The sequence below is a fragment of the Dama dama genome, chromosome 15, assembly GCF_033118175.1.
Source record: "Dama dama isolate Ldn47 chromosome 15, ASM3311817v1, whole genome shotgun sequence".
Classification (NCBI taxonomy): domain Eukaryota; kingdom Metazoa; phylum Chordata; class Mammalia; order Artiodactyla; family Cervidae; genus Dama; species Dama dama.
Window position 1 is genome coordinate 12,046,176 of NC_083695.1, and position 23,602 is coordinate 12,069,777.

The following is a 23,602-nucleotide window of genomic DNA, read 5'->3' on the forward strand; positions in this document are numbered from 1 at the left end:
CTGCCCCCAAAGACTGTCCCCTGTAGACGCTGTCCTGGAGCCTGCTGTCAAAACCCCAGACAGAACTCAAGTCCAGCACACCAGAACCACGGTTCTGAAAGCATTCAGATGAGATAAAGAAACAACAGGGAAGAATGTGTCAGCTCCCCTGTCTGTGTGTTTAGTGGGTGCATGTACACAAGGCGGTCACACGTATGTGGCTGTGTGTGTGAATACACGCGGACAGGTCCAACACAAGGCGCAGGGCTCCCAGCCACCCCACAGCGTTCACCCGTCAGCACTCACCTACCTCGTTAAACTGCTGCACAAAGATACCTGGACGCACCTGCAGACATTGTTTTCTACCAGCTGAAAACGCTGCATTTAAAAATCTCCATTCTGTCCAGAATTAGGAACTTTCTTTACACAGAAACTATAGAAATCTCAAAAAGTCTGGGATTTTTAATGAAAAGTTGGGTTATTCCTGCTCAGTTGAGAGACAGTTACTAGAGGCTAAGCTACTCAGAAGCCTATAATCAGTCAGTCTGTTTTTCTAAATAACAATGAACATATACTCACCAGCTTAATAAAAGAATTACTGTTACGTTCAGAATTGGTTGTTTGTTTTTTTTTTTTTCTGTATAAATTCCATTTTAAAAGGAAACAAAAAATAAGCCAGTGAGCACTCACCCCATTCCCATCATTGTAAATGACTGACTGAGCTGATGAAGACACAGTGAGTACAGGACGATGGCCCTGGCCTGGCTTCTTGTTTCTGGCTGTGGGCTCCAGACACGGGTATGGGGTGAGGATCCCACAGAAGACTCTGGGTGGCCATGTGGTTAAGAGCACTGTGCAGGCCATCCAGGGAGCAGCTGTTCTCCCGGCATCCCTTCCCCCACCCCAGAGCAACTCAGGATCACTGCGGTCCTTTACGTCACGCCCCATGCTCCTCTCCACAGCTTACATTTCTGCTGACTGTACATTCTCACAGCCACAAAGAGCAGGAAAACCTTCTCTGTGCAAAGCATGTTTTAGTCCCTCTGTTGGTTCTGACGGAGAAGCTATTTCCTTGGGAGAGAGTCCTAAAATTGACCAGCCTGGGGCAAAAGAAGTTATGAATAATTTTCTAGCTTTGGTTACACTCAGCTAGTTTGCTTTCCAGAAAGATTAAATCAATTTAGAGCAACAATGAAGTAGCTTTATACCAGCTTTGCCACAGAGCTGAAAACAGTGTGATTCTTTTGGTTCTTTGTTTAATCCTTAGGCGTCCGTTCTAAGGATACAAAGAAAATGTAAACATAAAATAAGCAATTTCATTCAACCAAAATACTGAACCAAGAAAAAGCTAATTAAAGTGGCCTCTGCCTTATTTTGGATCATTTAAATAATACCTATTTCTGGTGGTATTAGGTTGCCATTTTTTTTTTAAACATCAGACACAGACTGGCTTCCTGAGCTTGCCTGTCTGGGACAGCAAGTCTCAAAAGTGATGGGAGGGAAGCAGGGGGCCATGGCCAGAACACAGGCAGCACAACTGAGCCTGCCCCCCAAAGAGCCACAAGCCCTGGGGAAGCTGGAGAGGCAAATGGCGAAAACACAGCCACCGCTGAGCAAGCCCGATGCCTTGACCATCTTATTAAATGAAAGGCAGGACTCCAATCAGACTTTTATGTGTGTTTATTCCAAGCTTTAAAGTCTCAGCATCTCTCGGCAGTCTGGTGGCGGGTCGACTGCATGTCCCCGGGGAGTAAAATCCCAGGCTGGTGGCCAGGATGTCTGGACGACCTGACACACCCCTTAGCATGGAGCGCACGCTGGGCGAGAGCTGCCCCCAACCACACATGCTGCCGGAGGAGACTGGTGGTTCCTCCTGGGTGTCCCTGCGGGCCTCCCTGGGCCCCCCACACCAGCATCTCGCCACAGAGTGCCATGACGCACCTTGGTACCTGCCAAGCTGTTAAGAACCATCCTGGGGCTGAAACAGTGTCTGCTGGCTGACGGTCGGCCCTAGCAGATTAAGAACCCCTTCGTCCTCTGATCCCAGCGCCTTGGGACCAGACCAGATGTCTAGGCTTGTGGGTCCCGTGACGGATTTACTGCCGGCTCTGGCCCCTCGTTCCCAGCAAACACAGATCAGACTGTTGATGTGACATCTTCCCAAGGGACCATGCCCATCCCCTCACGGGACTTCTCAGGAAAAAAATCATAACCATCCCTACTACACTCTGCACCATCTAGCGGCCAGGGACTAACACACCTTACAAGCAGATCGCCTTCACTCCTAATAACTTCACATAACAGGTATCAACACCTCTGTTTTACGATTAAGGAGAAAGCCAGGGACCGAGTGACTTACCCAGTCCCAAGGCACGAGGCTGGGAGGCTGGCCCAGTGTCGCCCTGCCAGCGATTCCACCTGCACGGTTTTAACATGAAATAAGAACACACTAAGCATGAGAAAGTCTCCTCACCACTTTTCTCACCAATGAGACAGAAGAGTGTTTGAGTTTCTAGGGTCCCCACAGAGGCACAGCCACAAAAACTCCTTTTTTTTCCCCCTGGATTAATCATATTGTTTTCAATATAACATATTGAACAGTAGTATCAACCTCATCGTATCACGTATGGAGAATGGTCCGCTTCAGTTGGCAGATGTGCTCTGCAGGTGAAGGGGCTTCTGCCAGGAGCTCACCTCTGCACACAGCAGAGAAGATACGCCCAGGTAGCCCAATATGCACAGACTTACCTTGGTGAGATGCAGAGCTCACTTACAGACCACCCCCCCCCCCAAAATAAAGCGAGTATCATACTAAAGTGAGTCACGTGAATTTTTTGACTTCTTGCTGCATCTGAAAGTTATATTCGTGCTATACAGTTGTCCGTTAAGTGTGCAAATGCATTATGTCTAAACAAACAATATACTTTCATTAAAAAACACTTGATTACTAAAAAATGTTAACCATCATCTGAACTTGCAACAAGTCATAATCTTTTTGCTGGTGGATCATCTTGCCTCAGTGTTCACGGCTGCTGACTGATCTCAACAGTGGTTGCTGAAGGTTGAAGCGGCTGTGGAAATTGCTTAAGACAACAATGAAGCTTGTCACACTGACCAAGTCCTCCTTTCATGAATGATTTCTCTGAGTGTACAGTGCTGTAGAGAGTATTTTATCCAGAGAACTTTCAAAACTGGAGTCAATCCTCTTAAACTCTGCTGCTGTTTTGTAAACTATGTTTATGTTACATTCTAAATCTTTGTTGTCATGTCAACAATCTTCATAGCATCTTCACCAGGAGTAGATTCCAATGTCCAGAAACTACTTTCTTAGATTTTCCTGGTGGCCCAATGGATAAGAATTCGCCTGCCAATGCAGGGGACACGGGTTCAGTCCCTGGTCCAGGAAGATTCCACATGCTGCGGGGCAACTGAGCCCACACACCACACATGCTGAGCTTGCACTCCACAAGAGGGGCCACGCACCACAACCAGAGGGCACCCCTACTCTCCACAACTAGAGAGAGCCTGTGCAGAGCAACGAAGACAGCGCAGCCAGAAATGAATTAAAAAGCGAATGTGCTTAAAGAAACAAACCAATTTTTTTAAAAAAAACTACTTTCTTCACTCACCCAGAAGTAACTCCTCATCCCTAAAGTTTTATCCTTAGATTGCAACAATTTAGTCACATCTTCAAGGCTCTAAGTCTAGTTCTCTTGCTATTTTCACCTCATATGCAGTTACTTCTTCTACTATGTCTTGAACCCTTCAAAGTCATTTATGAGCACTGGAATCAACTTCTTTCAAATTCCTACTGATACTGTGACCTCTTCCCATGAATGTTCTTAATGGCATCTAGAATGGCAGATCCTTTCTAGAAGGTTTTCAGTTGCCTTTGCCCAGATCCCTCAAGCGAATCACTATCCATGGCAGCTATAGCCTCACAAAATATATTACTTATTACTTGAAAATCGATATTACTCCTTGATCCATGGGCTGCAGAATGGACATCCACAGGCATCTCCATCAGAGCTCTAGGGTGACCAGGTGCATTCTCAATAAGCAGTCATATTTTGAAAGGAATCTTTTTCCTGAGTGGTAGGTCTCAGCAACGGGCTTCACATACTCATTAACTTCATTGTGAACAGATATGCTGTCATCCAGGCTTCGTTGTTCATGTATAGAGCAGAAAAGGAGTCAAGTTAGCATAATTTTGAAGGGTTCTAGGATTTCCAGAATGGTAAATGAGCACTGGCTTTGACTTCAAGTCACTAGCTGCACTGACCCCTAACAAGAGTCAGTTTGTCCCGTGAAGTTTTGAAGGCAGGCACTGACCTCTCCTCCCCAGCTACGGAAGTCCTGGATACCATCTTCTTCCAGTATAAGGCCGTTTCCTCTACACTGAAGATCTGTGGGTTAGCGCAGCCACCTTCATTAACTGTCTGAGCCAGACCTCCTGGACAACTTGCTGCAGCTTCTACATCCGCACTAGCTGCTTCCTCTCGCATGTTTATGTTGTAAAATGGCTTCTTTTCTTAAACCTCATGAGCCAACCTCTGCCAACTTGAAATTTCTCTTCTGTAGATTCCTCACCTCTTTCAGCCCACCTTCATAGACTGGAAGTGAGCTCGGTCCTTTCTCTGGACTACACTTTGGTTTGGAGGAATGTTGTGGCTGGTTTTATCTTCTATCTAGAATGCTACAACTTTCGCCATTTCAACAGTAAGGCTGTTTTGCTTTCTCATCATTTATGTGATCACTGGAAAAGCACTTTTAATTTCCTTTAAGAACTTTCCCTTTGCATTCACAGTCTGGCTAACTGGCACAGGAGGCCTAGCTTTCTGCCGTCTCGGCTTTCAACACACCCACCTCACTAAGCTTAGTCACTCCTAGTTTTTGATTTAAAATGACAGACATGCAACTCTTCCTTTCACTTGAACACTGACAGGCCACTGTAAGGTTATTAACTGGCTCAACGTCAATGTTGCTGTGTCTCAGGGACTAGGGAGGCCCAATAAGGAGGCGAGCGACACGGGGCGGGCTGGTCAGCGGAGCAGTCAGAACACACACAACATTTACTGAATAAGTTCACCATCTTATGTTGCATGGTTCGTGGCACCCAAAACAATTACAATAGCAACATCAGGATCCCTGATCACAGACCACCATAGCAAATATAATAATCATGAAAAAGTTTGAAATATTGTTGAGAATTACCAATGTGTGATACAGAGACATGAAGTGAGCAAATACTCCAGGAAACTGGCATCAATAGACTTGTTAGACACAAGGTTGTGAGGAATCTTCAATTTGCAAAAAACGTAGTAGATGCAAAGTACAGTAAATCGAGGTGAGGTGTGGCTGTATTAACTTCTAAATGTTCCTTATCAGCTGACAGTGTTCACAATAACTTTTTAAAAAAAATTTCAATTGCTTACTAAAAAATTTTAATCATTATTTAAGCTTTTGGTAAAAGTTTGGTATTTTTGATGCCTGATAATCTTCTATTAGGGGCTTCCCATGTGGTGCTAGTGGTAAAGAATCTGCCTGCCAATGCAGGAGATGCAAGAGACAGAAGTTCGATCCCTGGATCAGGAAGATCCCTGGAGGAGGAAATGGCAACCCACTCCAATATCTGTGCCTGGAAAATCCCATGTACAGAGGAATCTGGCAAGGTATAGTCCATGGGGCCACAGAGGGTCAGACATGACTGAACACACAAATATAATGAACCTTCTATTAGAAATTTCCTGAAGGAGATAAAGTTGATTATTTTTGCTACAGTGAAATGGTGGTGACTATTTTTCTAACTAATAAGGTAAATGCATACAAGCAGAGGAGGACAGCTTAGACAAGGAGAAATCAACCATTCTGGGTTTGTATAGTTCAGTTTCTGAATATACAGTAATTTTATGTTTGTTTCACCTTGCTAGAGAAAGTATTTCAATAGGCAGTAACTAATTTGCTTTTAAAACCTCAAGTTATTATCTTAAGATAACCTAATAAGTTTTTGTTTTAATTACAAAAATTAACCGGGAGAAATTTTGATGAAGAGGCTGTGCAAGGTCACTAAGTAGCTCTGTACTGACGGCTATTAGTTTCAAAGGAAAAAAAAAGAGTAAACGTACAGGGGAGAAACTGGACAATAATACCTTGAGTGGGTGACCAAGTTAACATCACCAACCATCACATGTCTCCAGATAAGACACTGAGAAGAATGTATTACCATGTACTGAAGTGTTTCAGGTGAATCTAATTCATGAGGAAACATCAGAAAACCCCAGAAGAGGAATATTCTTTTAAAACAAAACTGTATTCTTCAAAAATGTCAGAGTTGCAAAAGATAAAAAAAAAAAAAAAGATTGTGGTAATGTTCCAGATTAGAGGAGGTTATGAAGATATGACAACTAAAGGTAATATCTAACCCTAGACTGAAGGAAAAGAAATGTTACAAAGAACACTGTTAAGTCAACTGACAAAACCAGCATATGAATGACAGATTAGATCAAAGTATTTTCTCTTGCAAAACTGACTGAGGTTGCTAACTGTGCCAATTACGTAAGAGCGTATCCTTATTCTTAGGAAAAAATACTACAGGACTAAAGTACTCTGATGACTACAACATACTCTCAAATGGTTAGAGTTCATACTCTCAACATACCCCCCAAATCTATACATTTATACACACACAAGGAGAGGGAAAAAGCAAGGAGAAAGTTAAAAACAGGTGACTCTAAAATAGCAAGTCCACAGGGGGTCCTGCTCTATCATCATTCCTATAATTTTCTCTAAGAGTAAAATTATATCCCGAAAAAGTTTTTAAAAGTTAGAATCAATACACAAAAAGAAAACACTCATATCCACACTTTCTCAGTATCAGATTCAAGAAGACCATCCACTCCTGGCATGTGAGCTCCCTTGGGATGCAGCACAGGGCTTCAGGCCTTAGAGCCCAGGGTGAGGATCAGCAGGAAGGGCAGAGCAGGTGGGAAGGCGGAGAGAGGCCAGTTAGACATCCTTTGCAGGCCCACTTGCGGAGCACGTGGCTCTCCCACGCTTCTCGGGCGGGGACGCAGGCAGCGTCACAGGAAGATGACGTGCCCCCGGCAGTGGCCCGCGGGGCTGTCACTCCAGAGAGCAGTTCCGTGGCCAGCACCGAGAAGTGAAGACCCCGCCCACCCGCCAGGCGGATCCGCAGATGAGGGGAGGGGCTGCCATGCCCGACCCTGCAGGGCGAACTGTGCCGCCAACCTCACACAAAACGTTCCGTTCATCTTCTATCTTGAGTCTCTGCAGGAATGATTTACCGACAATTTTTAACTTTTCACGTGTGTACCAGATAGCTTTTAATTCCCCTCGCTGATTCTGTAATACATATGTGAGATCATGAGATACAGAAACAGAAAGGAGGAACCAAGACACAAATGCCACGCTTGCTAATAGTGAAGGAAACGCTCAATTAGTGTTGGGCTCTTGTCAGCCTTACAAGAATGGATATACTGACCAGAACTTAATTTTTCTAAATTCTTTCTAAAGCTCAGTGGCCAGAAATACTAAGCAGCATTTCCAGGTCAACTGATTTTTTAAAAAAGAACCTTTCCATAGGGAGTTGATCTCTCACCTTCAAACGATGTTTCAAAGATCTGAAGCAGGTTCTTATTTCAGAATCAAAAACAGATCCTGCTCACAAATAGAAATAAACATCGAAAGCCACATTTTGAACAAAACAGGAAAATGTTCAAACCATGTGGATTTTCTGGTTGTAACTCATTATTCCTTCCGTGGATCTTTACAAAAAATGAGATTGTTCAACCTATAAAATAAGGTTTTGAGTAGATGTCTCCTGTTCTTCAAAACCTTATAATCTACTGCTGTCTTTCTGTGTGAGTATGAGATACACCAGATGCCAACAAAATGTTAAATCCTATATTGCATCAAATTCTAACACAGCATTCAGGGTAGCTGACAAGTAGACTATTACACAAAAGGCCTTGTGATCCTAACAGCATGATCCTAACAGCCTTGATCATTAGGAAACTGAAAGTCAATCCTAATTACAGCAGCAGCAGAAAATAAAAAAGATCTATGAAAAACCTCACAACATTTTTTTTAAAAGAAGAATTAGAAAAAGAATGATACTCTGTTTTTGGCTGTGGAGAATGAAGACTGTCTGGAAGATTAGCAAGTTCTGTATATCAAAGTAACTATAGTTTTGTATAGTTCAATCACTCTATATAAGACTTTGTAACAGAGTTCAGCTCATGCCAGTTCTGCTGCTTGTAAGCCGTTTGTCACTGGGCAAACCTTCTATGCTATGCCTGTTTCCTCTCATCTGTAAAACAGAAAACTGACAGATTTGTTTGAAGGATGAAATGAGTTAGTGCCTGGGGCATAATCTGCACTTGGTCACTGTTCACCACCATTACCATCACCACCAATATCACCACAATTTGGAAGAATGAGCAAAGAATGGTTAAGGCATTGTTTTAAAGAATAACAACAAAAGCAATTACCAGAGTACTGATGCAAGCATCAGATAAATGGAAGACAGCCCTAAAGCATTATACACACATGTATTTTTTAATAAAATAAATTCAGCATAATAAACTAATGAGAAATGACTTATTAACAGATGGTTTTGAAAAACCATCTAAGTATTTGGAAGAAAATCAGTTGAGAGTCCCATTGAATACTACATTCCAGATAAATCCAGATGGATTTTAAAGATGTTTTTTAAAAAAGCACAAAGAAGAAACATATAGGTACAATTTTATATTAACTTGGAATAGGGACAGACTTTTACAATGTTAAAAAAAGAAATAAAGAAAAAGGAAATCACCAAAGCGACAAACTGAGAAATGGAATCAATAAGATTTTTTAAAAAGTTATTTACCTTACAAAAGATCGCTTTAAGCTAAAAGGAAAAAAATGGGGAAATGAACGAACAACTTAGATGTTTTTTAAAAATACCCAACAACTGAAAAAAATTTAACCTCATTAGTACCTTAAAAATGCAAATCAAACAAAGCAACGTATTTATCAAAAGTAAGTACAATGCTCAGTGTTGGCAGAAGTACCGCAAAACAAACATGCCTGCCCACAGCAGGGGGTGCAAAGTGACACCTGTCAGACATGCAACACCGTGGAAATCCACGCCATCCACCCAGTATTCCACATTACTCCACCCATAGGTCCCTACAGGGAAACAACCATGGCTGGATCAAGACTGAGGTACAAAGAGGAAGTCTTGCAAAGTTACTTGCAACAGGGATAAATAATCTCAATGTTTGACACTGAGGGAGTAATAGTTACATCAGAGATGAAAATCCATACCCCAATATATTATGCAATCAATAAAGTATTAATTTTTTCTTTATGGCCATGCCACACGGCGTATAGGATCTTGGTTCCACAACCACAACCAAACTCTTGCCCCCTACAGGGAAAGCACTGAGTCCTAACCACTGGACTACCAGGGAAATCCCAAAGTATCACAGTTTTGAAGATTATATATGAGACCCATCCCATGTCACTCAATAATATTAAATGAAAAAGCCCACACCAATAAAACTATATTTGGATTTTCCCCAATTCTGGATGACTATTTAAAAAAAAAAAAAAAAACAGGTATAGAAAAAGGGCAGAAAATATGCTAAGAATGATTAACTCAGTGATAAGACTGAGCTATCCATTTTTCTTATCTTATATACTTTTCACACATTTTCTACCTTAAGAATATGGAAACTTAATACTCAATAAAATAGTAAATGATGTCAAATAAGGGAAGATGTAGCTATGGAATGAAAAAAAACCCCAGCAATAGTCAACTCTACAAGGGACTTTCTAAAGGCCTTCCTGCATCGAGAATGTTTAGTCTGCTCCCTCTTTCATTCCCGTGTGCCCATGATGGTGACCACCTGAGGAAAAGCTTGAGCAAGACCTCACAGCAGGCTGGCCTCCCCCTCCAGGCCTCTGCCTGGCCTCAAGCAGCTGTTTTTCAACTCACACATAGTTCTTATTTCCCAACCCACAAGAACAGCCCTGCTGACCTAATCAAAAAATAATATTTATGTTTCTCACAGTATTTAAAAATAAAAAAACTCAAGATATTTTTCAACCATAGTGAAATTTCTTATACAGAGGAGGCACTTAAAGAGATATTTCTTAACTTATTGTCAGAATTTGTGTTTTCATACATCCCGGGCAACTGTATGTATGAAAACTGTCTATCTGTATAAAGACTCTCACCTGTCTGGAGACATAACCCTCCCAGACTTCAGACAATACTATAAAGCTACGGTAATAAAACCAGCATGGTACTGGCACAAAAATAGACATATGGATCAAAAGAACAGACTAGACAGCCCAAAAATAAACCTACACACTTAGGGTTAATTAATCTTCAACAGTGGAGGCAGGAATGTATTGGGAAACCGAGGATGAGAAAAAGACACACTCTTCAGCAAGTGGTGCTGGGAAAGCTGGACAGCTGCATGAAAATCAATGAAGTTAGAAGATATCCTCTCACTCAAAATGGCTTAAAGATTAAAAAATAAAAAACAAGACACCATAACCTCATAGAAGACAACACAGGCCAAACATAAACTGTACCAATGTTTTCTTAGATCCCAAGGCAGCAGAAATAAAAACAAAAATAAACAAATGGGACCCAATCAAACTTACAAGCTTTTCCACAGCAAAGAAAACCATAAGCAAAATGAAAAAACCTATAAAATGAGAAGAACATTTCTGCAAACGATGCAACCGACAAGGGCTTAATTTCCAAAATATACAAACAACTCATACAATAACAACAAAAAAAACAAACAACCCAATCAAAAAAACAGGCAGGAGACTTAAATAGACATTTCCCCAAAGAAGACATAAAGATGGCCAATAGGCACAGAAAAAAGATGCTCAACATCATTAATTATTAGAGCAATGCAAATTAAAACTACAATGAAGCACAATCTCACACTGGTCAGAATAGCCAACATTAAAAAAAATCTACAAATAATAATTGCTGGAGAGGGTATGGAGAAAAAAGGGAACCCTACTCCACTGTTGGTGGGAATGCAAGTTTGTGCAACCACAATGAAAAACAGCATGGAGGTTCCTCAGAAAACTGAAAATAGAGTTGCCATATTATTCAGCAATTCTACTCCTGGGCATATATCCAGAGAAAACTCTAATTCAAAAGGATACATGCACCCCTTACATTCATAGCAGCACATTCACAGTAGCCAAGACATGGAAATAATCAAAAAGTCCATTGACAGAAGAATGGATAAAGAAGATACACACACACACACACACACATATATGCATGCAATGGAATGCTAGTCAGCCATGAAAAAGAATGAAACAATGCCACCTGCAGCAATATGGGTGCCACTAGAGATCATCATACTAAGTGAAGTAAGTCAAAAACAGAAAGAAAAGTATTATATGATATCACTTATACAAGGAATCTATATGGCACAGGGGCTTCCGTGGTGGCCCAGAGGATGGGACTCCACCTGCCAACACAGGGGACACAGGTTCAACCCTCAGTCCAGGAACTGGGATCTCACATGCCGCAGTGCACCTAAGCCCGCATGCTGCAGCTACTGAAGCCCTCGCTCCTACAGCCTGGGCTCTGAACAGCAGGAGGCACCGCAGTGAGAAGCCCATGCACCTCAACCAGAGAAAGCCCTTGTGAAGCAGTGGGGAGCCTGTGGGCCTCAACGAAGACCCAGCACAGCCACACGAACAAACAAATAATAAAATGAAAATTAAATAGAATATAACACCAAAGAACTTATCGAGGAAACAGAAACAGATTCAAAGAAGAAACTCGTGGTTGCCAAGGGAGAAGAGGGGGGAGGGACGGACTGGGAGTTTGGGGTGAATGTCAGTCACTCAGTTGCGTCTGATTCTGTGTGACCCCATGGACTGTAGCCCACCGAGCTCCTCTGCTCATGGAGTTCTTCAGGCAAGAATACTGAGGTGAGTAGCCATTCCCTTCTCCAGGGGATCTTTCCAACCCAGGGATCGAACCTGGGTCTCCTGCACTGCGGGCAGATTCTTTACCACTGAGCCACCAGGGAAGCCCTTGGGGGTTAGAAGATGTGAACCACTGTATACAGACCGGATAAACAACACGGTTCTATTTACAGCACAGAGAACTACACTCAATATCCTGGGACAAACCATAATAGAAAGCAATACAGAAAAGAATCTATCTATGTACGTAACAGTCATTTTGCTGCACAGCAGAAATTAACACAACCCTGTAAATCAACTGTTTTTCAATAAAAAAAATTTAAAGAATAGGCTCTGACCTGCCTAAATGTGCTTTCCAAAACTTTCAGTTTACTTTAGTTTCCAATGACCAACTGGAATTGGTCATTCCAATTGCCGATAATAAAATCTGTCTCTCTCTAATCTCCTATTTTTGTTGCCCAGTTACTTTAAAAATTTGTGTTTTTTTTTTTTTCAGTATAAAGGCAAAACACTAATTCCTTTCCCTTTCTTCATTCCAATGAAATATATGAGATGGGAGAAAAATTTCTGCTTCAGAAAAGAAACTGATGACCTTGACCTGCAGCCTTGGAATTTTTTCTACCTAGAATGTGACAGTCTGGGTTTGGTAATCAAACTATTAAATACTGGAAGAGTCTGGTTTTTTTTTTCCCTCTTTTAATTAAAAAAAAAAAGGGAGAGCGATTCTAGCCCTTATTCCGGTCAGTACACAATTTCTTATATAATCCTGCAGCTAGATATCAAGCCCATATGTACACACTACTCTCCCGGGATTGTCTGCTCTAAGCAAGGTGTGCAAAAATCAATTCCTTATATCGATCCAGTACTCAAAGCCAGAGTCATCATCTGGAATTTTATTTGAAGTAGCCCACTTGCTTCTCTAACATTTAGGTGGAGAGGTATGTACTGCATGGGAAAATAACTAGAGATAAAAATACCACGTTTCCTGACCGCTTCCACACAATACAACAGGCACCAGAGTCCCCAGCAGAGGGCATGAGAGAAAGCTCCAAGAAAAAGAAATTAGGGGAAAAAGAGGAGCAGGCAGGGCGAGATAGGGCCAAGGGGCAGGCGGGCTGGAGGAGCAGCCGCCGCTGCCAGAACGCGGCGCGAGACCCCGAGGCCCGGAGTCAGACGCTGCCCTTCGCAGGCACACCCAGCATTTCCAGCAGCCTTGGGCACTTACCAAAGCCTGTCTATTTCAGCTGAGCCCTGAGTATCAAAAGAAAAAAGAGCAGAGAAGCCAAGGCATGAGAAACGGCAAATGGCAAGGGCGGAAGGCTGGCACGTGGCGGGCAGGCTGAGCCGCGTGCAGGAGGATGGGGAGGAGGACGGCCTGCAGGAAGCCACACGGCAGGTCCGAGGCCTCGGGAGGACCGGGACTGCACCGCTGGTACAGTGGAGACTGCCAGAGTTTACAAAGAAGTGCCTCTCGAGGCAGGTCCATACTATTGGATTTTCACAAAAGTGTATCAAAGTTGTAAGTCGATAATAAGACGATATAAAACCCATATTCCTTAACATGGTCCACAAAAACCTCGCACGGCTGACTACACCCACCTCACCAAGCAGCCCTCCTCCTTCACCTGCTCCTGCCCAGGGCCCCGAGGCCTCCACATCTCTGCTCCTGTCATCCACAACACTCTGCCCAGACCGCCACGAAACACCCGAATATTCTCTCCTGGAAGCGATGGTGCCCTTCTCACCTTTCCATTTCATTCAAACGCCGCCACCCCAGAGCTCTTTCCTGGTCAGCAGATCTAAAGTCAGCTCCTCTCGTCTCTCTCACAGCACTCCCATTTTTTTTTCTTGGCAGCATTTATGACAATTATCCATTTATTTGCTTAATATCTACATTTCCACTAGAATGAGAGTTTTGAGACAGTAGAAAACATGTTTTGTTCATGACTATATATTAAGGATTTGATAAATATTTGATGAATGAATGCAAAAAACAAGTAATATACAATCTCAAAGCCAAAAGTTGGTTCTTTGAAAAGATCGACTAAATTGACAAACCTTTAGTTATTAAGTCCTAAAAAGAGACAACTTAAACAGTTAAAATGCATGAAAGAAGGGAAAATATAATAGATTTTGCAAAGTAAAAAGGATTATAGGGGAATATATGAACAACTGTATGCCAAATTAAGTAACTTACTATCTAATGACATGGACAAATAAATTACTAACAGACACAAATTACCACAACTAATTCTGCATGAAATAAAAAAACCAGTAGATATATAACAAGTAAAGAAATTGAATTCATAATTAAAAAGCTTCCCATGAAGAAAAACCTAGACCCACATGGCTTCACTGGTGAATTCCAGCAAACTTTCCAAGAAAAATTAATACCAATTCTTCACAAACTCACCGAATTGAGCTTCTGGCTGAGGCAATTAGGAAAGAAAAAATAAAAGGCATCCAAAGCAAATAGGAAGAAATAAAATTTTCCCCATTTGCAGATGATATCATTTTGTAAACAGAAAATTCTAAGAAATTCACTAAAGAACTGTTAGAACTATTAGTCTGCGTAGGTTGCAGGATACATTAGTAATGAACAGTCTAAAAATAAAATTGGGAAACTTTTATAAAAAGGTATAAATTTTTTAAAAAGAAGTATAAGACTTGTATGCTGGAAACCTCAGAACAATGTGACTGAACAAAATCAAAGACCGTCTAAGCAAATATAAAGATAAATCATGTTCATGGATCAAAAGATTCAATATTGTTAAGATGGCAATGGGGCTTCCCTCATAGCTCAGTCGGTAAAGAACCTGCCTGCAATGCAGCAGACCCAGGATCAGGAAGATCCTCTGGAGGAGGAAATGGCAACCCACTCAGTATTCTTGCCTGGAGAATCCTACAGACAGAGGAGCCTGGCAGGCTACAGTCCATGGGATCACAAGAATCGGACACGGCTTAGTGACTAAACTACCACCACCAAGATGGCAATACTCCCCAAACTGATTTACAGATTCAACACAACCTCTATCAACATCCCAGCTTCAGTAATCAAACACTGTCATTCTGATATAAGAACAGATGGAACTGACATGAGGATAAACTGAATAGAATTCAAAACAGAATTGAACTGATTTGTAAAAGAGTTTCAGTATAATTAAATGGAGAAAGAAGAGTCTTTTCAACAAACAGTTCTGGAAAAACTGGATATTTACATGCAAAAGAATCACTTTTAATCCATACCTTACGCCATACACAAAAACCAATTCAAAGTAGACCACAGACCTAAATGCATTAGTAAAGCTATAAAATTCTTGGAAGAACACATGGAAACAAATCTCCATTAAACGGCATCAGGCAAAGCCTTCTTTGGTAAAATGCCAAAAGCACAAACACCATAAGAAAAATAGATGAACTAGACTTTTCAAAAATAAAAACATTTGTGTCATCACATCTACAAAGTAAAGACAACTACAGAGTAGATAAATACAGGCGTCCCTTGGTATCCAAGAGAGACCAGTTCCAGGGCCCTCCCACACACACCAAATCCAAGGATGCTGAAATCCCTCATGTGAAATGGCACAGCAGTTTGTCTTCCACAACCATAGACGTGGAATGCAGAGATACAAAGAGTCAACTGTATACCAGCTAATCAGTTATCTGAAAACAGACTGGTATCCAGAACTCACACAGAAATCTTACAACTCAATAATAAAAAGACAACTGAAGCAAGTAAAAAATGGGCCAAAGAAAAAGACATTTCTCCAAAGAAAATATACAAATGGCCAATAAGTACGTGAAAAGATGCTCAACATCAGAGATCAACAGGGAAGTGCATATCAAAACCACAGTGTGATATTGCATCACACCTACTAGACTGTACATAATTAGACAGCAATTAGCAAGGCTACAGAGAAAAGGAAACCTTCATTCATTGCAGGTGGGGATGTAAAACAGCACCACTGGTTTGGAAAACACCAGTGTTTTCTCAAAAAGTTATATATATAATTATTACCTCATGACCCAGCATTTCCACTTGTAGGTAGTTCTCCACAAGAGAACTAAAACAGATATCTACACCAAAACTTGTCCATAAATGTTCAGAGCAGCATCATTCATAATAGCCAAAAGTAGAAGCATATCCAAATGCTCATTAGCTGAAGAATAGATAAATTATTTGTGGTATATCTATACAATGCAATATTATATAGCCATAAAAGGAACAAAGTACTGATATATACTGTGATATGGATAAACCCTGTAACTATTATGCAAAATAAAATAAGCTAGTCACAAAAGACCACATATTGTATTATTTCCTTCTCAGAAAATATTCAGAATAGCCAAATCTGCAGACAAAAAAGTAGGACAGTGGTTTCAAAGAACAGCAGAGACATAGAAATAGAGATTGCTTATGGGAATGGGGTTTCTTTTGGGGATGACAAAAATGTTCAAAAATTGGGCTAAGATAGTTGATTGCACAATCCCATAAGTATATGAGGAAAAGCTGAACTGTACATTTTAAACGGGTGAATTGCACAGTATGTGAATTATATCTCAAAATGTGCTCAGTTGCTCAGTCAGGGCCAATTCTTTGTGACCCCTATGAACTGTAACCCCCAGGCTCCTCAGTCCATGGGATTCTCCAGGCAAGAATACTGGAGTGGGTTGCCGTTTCCTTCTCCAGGAGACCTTCCCGACACGGGGACTGAACCTGTGTCTCCTGTGTCTCTTGCTTTGGCAGGCAGATTCTGCACTGCTGAGCCACCTGGGAAACCCATACCTCAATAATGCTGTTTTTTTAAAAAAAAATAACAGGTAATACAGTGATGTAATGTATTAAGTTCTTACCATTATGTTCATATAATGACATTTTACCTTCCTAAATATTTATTTGTTGTGGTGTGAAGATAGGGTTAAGATATAAACAAGGGGAAGATCAGAGGAAAGACTTACCTTTGGGGACTGGAAGATTGGCATCAAAGCCCACCCAGTATAAAGTCTTTCACATGTACTGAATTTCTGTGACAAGGAATTTACTTGTAGTTCAGAGTGACAGTAAATTACATGAGCTCAATCACTTAAAAGACTTTTAAGCTGTAAAACACAAAACTGACATCTCTGTAGAGCAAAAGCCACTCTGTTCCCAGGGCTAGCAATTCCCACAAGGTACTAAGAACAGCCCGGCTTCAGAAGCAGAAAGACACACTCACATTCCTCAAGACCGGGAGCGCCAGCTGCTCAAAGGACGTCAGATCCACCACGTACTGCCCTACACGGCACTCACGCTTTCCAGGCAGAGGCTCTGACCTGAAAGAAAAAGATGGCACATCCCTCACTGAGACCCCTGTACTGACTTCTGATTTTTAGCTGCTCCACTGAGCCTCTGGCCTTCTCCTAAACCATCCTTAAAAATCACCTACACAGAGAGTGCAGTGAGCAAAGCTGATCTCACTCCTCATTCCCTCCTGAGAGCAGGGCTCACGCTGGTGCACACACCAGCACCCACAGCCTGGCAGCTACCTCCAAGGAGCTGGCGTATCATCTGTCTTAGAAGAGTGACAGGAGAAACAGGGCCACAAGGTACCAAGTGAGAAGAGCTTACTGTTCAGTGGAATAAGTTTGCACTGAAATATGGTATTTTCAACTTTGCTTTTCATACGATGACTTCAACCTCTGTTTTCTTTGATGCCAAGAAAGCCATAAAAGCTCAAGATTCTTTAAGACAGAAGGGACCTCCTGGCTCAGCCCTGGCCCCAGGAGAACACCACCGCAGAGGGACTCCCGTGGTGGTCCGGGGGTTACGATTCTGCCCTTCCAATGCAGGGGGCGTAGGTTTGATCTCTTAGTCGGGGAACTAAGACCCCGCATGCCGTGAGGCATGGTCAAAAAAAAAATGAAAAGAAAAGAAAAAACACTTCAGGAATGAAGCTGCAGTACCCAATTCTGGATAAAGGTCCCCGGATGCCAGACAACGTGACAACATCAAACCCTATTCTTCTTCCTCCCTGTCTGACTTCTTCTGTATAAAACCCATCGACAGGCATGCCAGAGGACTTTAAAACTTCAGTGGCTTTCTGGATCAGTGTTGTTTTTCCAACTCCTAGAGGAAAAAAAAAAAAGTCCATCAGGAACCACTGCCTTGTTGGAGCATAGCAACCAGGAGAGAAATGGGCTGCAAAAGGCTTTTATGAATATTAACTTCACTTAACTTTGATTGCTCCAGATGTTAAAACTGTTTAATTTCAAGTAGAAAACAAATATAATAAAAATGTGAATGGTATACTGACATTTATTTTTAAATTCTGAAACATTATTAGTTTTGTCACATACATGATCAGAGAACCAACTGAGTGGTTTTCTGATGATAATTTCAAGGGCAATTTGCATCCTACAAGACAAGCTTTTGTTTTCTCCTAGGTTTACTCTTCTTGAGGGAGCAAACTTTTCCACCTAGAAAGTAAAGCTGGTCAAGCTTCAGGCAAAGGCTGGATGCTTTAAGTTAGGATTTCAAGACACTCTGAACCTATGTTTAACAGTGGGAACATCCCTTCATTTCTCCTTGGACTTACAATGTATGGCTCCCCAAAATGGGACTCTTAGATACCTCCAACTCTACTAGAAATGGCAATTTTTCAACTTTTTCCAGAAAAGCAATCCCATCAGGTTGGCCATGCCTTCCATCACCTCCTCAGTTCAGTTCAGTTCAGTTCAGTCACTCAGTCGTGTCCAACTCTTTGCAGCCCCATGGACCGCAGCACGCCAGGCTTCCCTGTCCATCACCAACTCCCGGAGTTTACTCAAACTCATGTCCATCAAGCTGGTGATACCATCGAAGCATCTTATCCTATGTCATCCCCTTCTCCTCTACCTTCAATCTTTCCCAGCATTAGGGTCTTTTCCAATGAGTCAGGTGGCCAAAGTATTGGAGTTTCAGCTTCAGCATTAGTCCTTCCAATGAATATTCAGGACCGATTTCCTTTAGGATTGACTGCTTTGATCTCCATCACCTCCTAGAGTATCCCTAAGTATTCCTTTGACTTGCCCCCAACCTCTTCCCAGATGATAACCTGTGCGCCTCCGCCCACTCATCCTCCCCACCCAGGACCCCTTCCTTTCCTCCCAGCCTAGCCAATGGACTACTCTGATTAACACGTGGGTGCTTACAAGTTAAACACTATTTAATACTACTATTCAGTGACGCTGTGGAGGCAGGGCCTGGTCTCGCATGCCTCCTAAGCATTTTCTTGCTTAATTCTTTACAATTACCCTGTGAAGCAGTTGCCACCCTTGTCCCTATTTTACAGAAGAAGAAACTGAAGCACAGAGAAGATAGGCAACTTACCCATGGTCAGACAACTGAGAGAGATCATACAGTTTAACAGGGGCCTTCATCTGCCACCATGATTTTATTTCATATGAACCCTGTTCTCATACAAAGTCAGTGGCATCGTGACTACCCCAAAATGGGAAACCACGTCTGCAACACAGCTATTATGGCACAACAGGGTTTCAAGTCGTATTATTCCTATGGCTGCCCATGCAGAGTCATCAGGTTCCCAAAGCAGCTTTTGAAGCTTACTTGAAATAAAACATGATGTTATTCTCATTTAGTTCATTCTTCCTCCAAGTTTCACACGAACAAACAATGGTGTCCGGCCTTCTGAAACATGAACAGCAGCCCACGCTCACGGCACTCGGAGGGAATGTAACCCCATCTGTCCCTCAGTAACTGCTGCTTTAGGGGAGTCACTGAAGAATCCGCTCAACACAGGCAAGTGGCCTGATGTGTAAGTTGGGACCTCTCTGAAACAACTTAATGTTCATTCATTAGGGAATTTTTAAATTATGGTATCATGTGTATAATGACATAAACCCATAAGAATCTCATGCAACCTTTAAAGAGAACACTGTTTACCTATGGAAAGAGCTTACTGCTTAGCATGGAAAGCAGACCACAACATATGAAAATAATATATGGAGAAAAAGCAGGTTAAGAAACAACAGAAATACACAGCAGTATTCCATTACTTTTTTTTTTTGAAAGACCACAAATAACAAATGTTGGCAAGGACGTGAAGAAAAGGGAACCTTGTACGCTGTTATGTGTAAATTGGTGCAGTCACTGTGGAGAACAGTATAGAGGCTCCTCAAAAAACTAAAAACAGAACTATCATATGATCCAGCAATTCCACTCCTGGGTATATAGCCAAAGAAAAAGAACACACTATTTTGAAAAGATAAATGTACCCCCAAATGTTCATAGCAGCATTATTTACAACATATGGGAGCAACCTAAGTTTCCATCAACAGATGAATGGACAAAGATATGGTATACAATACAATGAAATACTATTCAATTATAAAAAAAAATGAAATTTTGCCATCTGCAACATCATGGATGGGCCTGGATGATATTATGCTTAGTGAAATAATTCAGGCAGACAAAGACAAATACTGTGTGGTATCACTTATATATGGAATCTAAAAAATAGAACAAACTGGTTTTATATAATAAAAAGAAACAGACTCACAGACAGAGAGAAGAAACTAGTGGTTACCAGTGGGGAGAGGGAAGGGGTATGATGGGGGAGATTAAGAGGCACAAACTACTACATGTAAAACAAATGAGCTAAAAGGATATATTCTACAGCACAGGGGGAAAAAAGGCAATATTTTATAATACCTATAAACAGAATCTTGAAAAACTGTGAATCACTGTTATACACATGAAACTTACACGATACTGTAAATCAACTATATCTCAATTTAAAAAAAGTGAAGCATGTGGGTGTCTCCAGAAGAAAATGTCGAGAAGAACAGAAAGATTTATAGCATTTGTTTCTGTCTGTTGTAAATCCAAGGCACTTTCAATTTCTTCTTTATAACTTTCTAGATTTTTTTTTTTTTTTTTTGGTCTTACAGTGAGTATTGCTTTTAAGAAAAAAACAAAGCTATTTACATTGTGCAAAAGACAAAATGGAACAGCTGTAATAAAAGGGACTATCGTGGGTCTGATCTGTTAGGGAGAACACTTAAACCAAGAGGAGGCATTTGGCTCTAGTCCCTTTTTCCCTCTTCAGCTCTAGAAATTTTTCATCTCAGTTAATTTGCTATCTACACAGGCTAAGAAGTGACCTATAGGAAGGAGACCCCAAAATCAAAGGCCCACACCACATTCAGAAAGAATGGGTTGGAAAGCCCCAGAATTATTTTGGTTCTGGTTCTCCTATAAAGTGGACCATGAAATAAAGACTCATGTGCAGGCTGTTTAATTTGGGAAGCAACACCCGAAGATAACACACTGGTGGGGAGGTGACTGCATTATCAACAAGTTATCAGTGGGTAGTTTAATCCCACTGAGAAATCCTAGGAGACAGCTTTGGATTCAGAGTTCTCTTGTGTGATGAGTGAGGAAGGAGTTTACCCACCAACTTCCAACTGTGAAGGGTCACGGCTGCTTCAGGGGGCAGGAATTCCCTGGCCCTTCAGGCCTGCCCATGTGCAGGCAGAGGTGGGCTCCAGGGGTCAGAGAAAGCCCTCTGGACAGGTCACAGGCTGGACAGCTGGAAGTGGGGGAAAAACTGCTAAGTGCGAAGGACACATGAGTGGGGCCCTGAGAGTGTACACGAGTGTCTCTGAGAAGATACTTGATGTCTGAACACACAGAGATTCAGATAGCAGGCAGAGTTTGGGACTGGGCTGGTAACAGAAAGATACTAAGTCAATGAAAAAAACAGGAGGAAATTCCAAAGGGGGGAAATATGCATAAAGCGAAAATACATTACAGATACTCTTGGCTCCATGGCTCTACTGTGGTTTACTTTTACAGTCGAAATACCATCAACACTGACCACTGAGCTAATTAAAATTATAGTGTAACTGCTCTGGGAAAACTGGGAGAAAGAGAAGGTTAGTGGGTTTAAGGCCAGGCTTAAGTAAGCTACACTCTAGCACTGAGTCTTTCAATCATGTGTATGCATATAAAACTTTTATAAAGAAGGAAACAGAAAGAAGAACTAGTATTGGCCTGGCTGGCCTCTGTCCTCACCCACCTCCAGGACTCAGGCAGGTACAATCATAAAAATAAGCCACCTCTGTTATGAAACACATAGATGTCCTGGGGCCAGGCTGCTGAGAAAACTTTCAAATAAAGTTTCAAATAAAGGACTGGCAAATCAACTTTTAGAAGACATTCCTTTACAATATTAAGGAGTACCTCTGGATATTAGAAATTTCTCAAAACACCCTTCTCCTCACCACTCCCCCACTGCCTGATAAATATAAAACTCCAGAATCTGCAACATTAAGTTAACCTGTGGTCCTAAAAGCTAAAGATACTCATTAAAAAAAAGTGAAAGAGAATTTCAGGCCTGGGGTTACAATGGTTGATATCTGAATGCACAGTTAACCTGAAACTGCAAAGAAGCTAAAGAATCACTTTCTGCACTCAAAGCCCATCTTTTTTGTTGCTGTTCTCTCTTAACCTATCTGATGCTGTCTTAATCTGATGCTGCCACAAACTTCTTGCCTCTTCTTTTAGTAATGGCTTATCTATGTGCAGCATCTTGGCTTAAAAGGCATCTATCTGTTCCACCAGTCTCTCATTTAAACGCACACTACCACCTTTCAAGGGCTTCCCTGGTGGCTCAGAGATTAAAGCATCTACCTGCAATGCGGGAGACCTGGGTTGGGAAGATCCCCTGGAGAAGGAAATGGCAACCCACTCCAGTATCCTTGCCTGGAGAATCCCATGGAGGGAGGAACCTGGTGGGCTACAGTCCACGGGGTCGCAAAGAGTCGGACACAACTGAGCGACTTAACTTTCACTTTCACCACCTTTCAAAGATGAGACCTTCACAGCCTAAGGTTGGAGGGATTTCCATTAGAAGAGACAGGCACCAAAGTAGAGTCTGGGTGGGGGTGCCCAATACCCCGCCCCCGTGTGTGCGGGTACCAAGGCTCTCAACCTGCGACCTCACTCATGCAGGAAATTGGGGTGGGGGGGGGGGCGGTCAGTGAATGTGGATAGGGAACACGGTTGCACTATCCTGCAACTGGAATTCCACTCTTTCATGATAAATGCAGGCGCGTGTGACGACAGAAATCAGACACCTTCGGTGGTGGTGGCAGAGATCCTGAAATATGGCCTCTGCACATCACAACTTCAGAGTGTTAGTCGCTCAGTCCTGTCCTACTCTTTGCGACCCCACGGACTGTAGCCCACCAGGCTCCTCTGTCCATGGGATTCTCCAGGCAAAAATACTGGAATGCGTTGCCATGCCCTCCGCCAGGGGATCTTCCCAACCCAGGGCTCGAACCCGGGTGTCCCACATTGCAGGCGAATTCTTTACCGTCTGAGCTACCAGGGATAGTAATACTACTGCCTTTGATCCTACTTAACACCTTAATACGGAAGCCCAGGTGCCACTCCATAACAAGCTGGTCTCGCCCTCCTGAAGTTGGCTTCATTTCATTTACCTTATGGACTCAATCACATTTTCCGCAGGCTTCTGACCACCAAGCCTGTAACTTAACATCCGGAATTTTAGAGGCGGAGAGCACCGGCTGCCGCAACCCCACGCGCCCGCCACGCCCACCCCTCGGCCTCGTGGAGGGTGCGGACACGGGCAAGATT

General features: G+C 42.1%; 1 protein-coding gene across 3 annotated transcripts in view; it reads right to left on the reverse strand.

The window, feature by feature from the left end:
- NTPCR (nucleoside-triphosphatase, cancer-related) overlaps positions 1 to 23,602 on the reverse strand; it is a 35,623-nt gene that overhangs the window by 11,860 nt on the left and 161 nt on the right. The window contains exons 2-4 of one of the 3 annotated variants that reach the window (XM_061161470.1): positions 17,905 to 18,067; positions 17,178 to 17,274; positions 2,339 to 2,397 (exon numbers count right to left, since the gene is read on the reverse strand). In XM_061161470.1, the coding sequence (XP_061017453.1) occupies positions 2,339 to 2,397; positions 17,178 to 17,274; positions 17,905 to 18,067 (319 nt within the window). Of the gene's footprint in view, positions 1 to 2,338; positions 2,398 to 17,177; positions 17,275 to 17,904; positions 18,068 to 23,445; positions 23,578 to 23,602 lie in introns of those variants that run through there. The other 2 variants (XM_061161472.1, XM_061161469.1) reach the window with 2 other exon arrangements.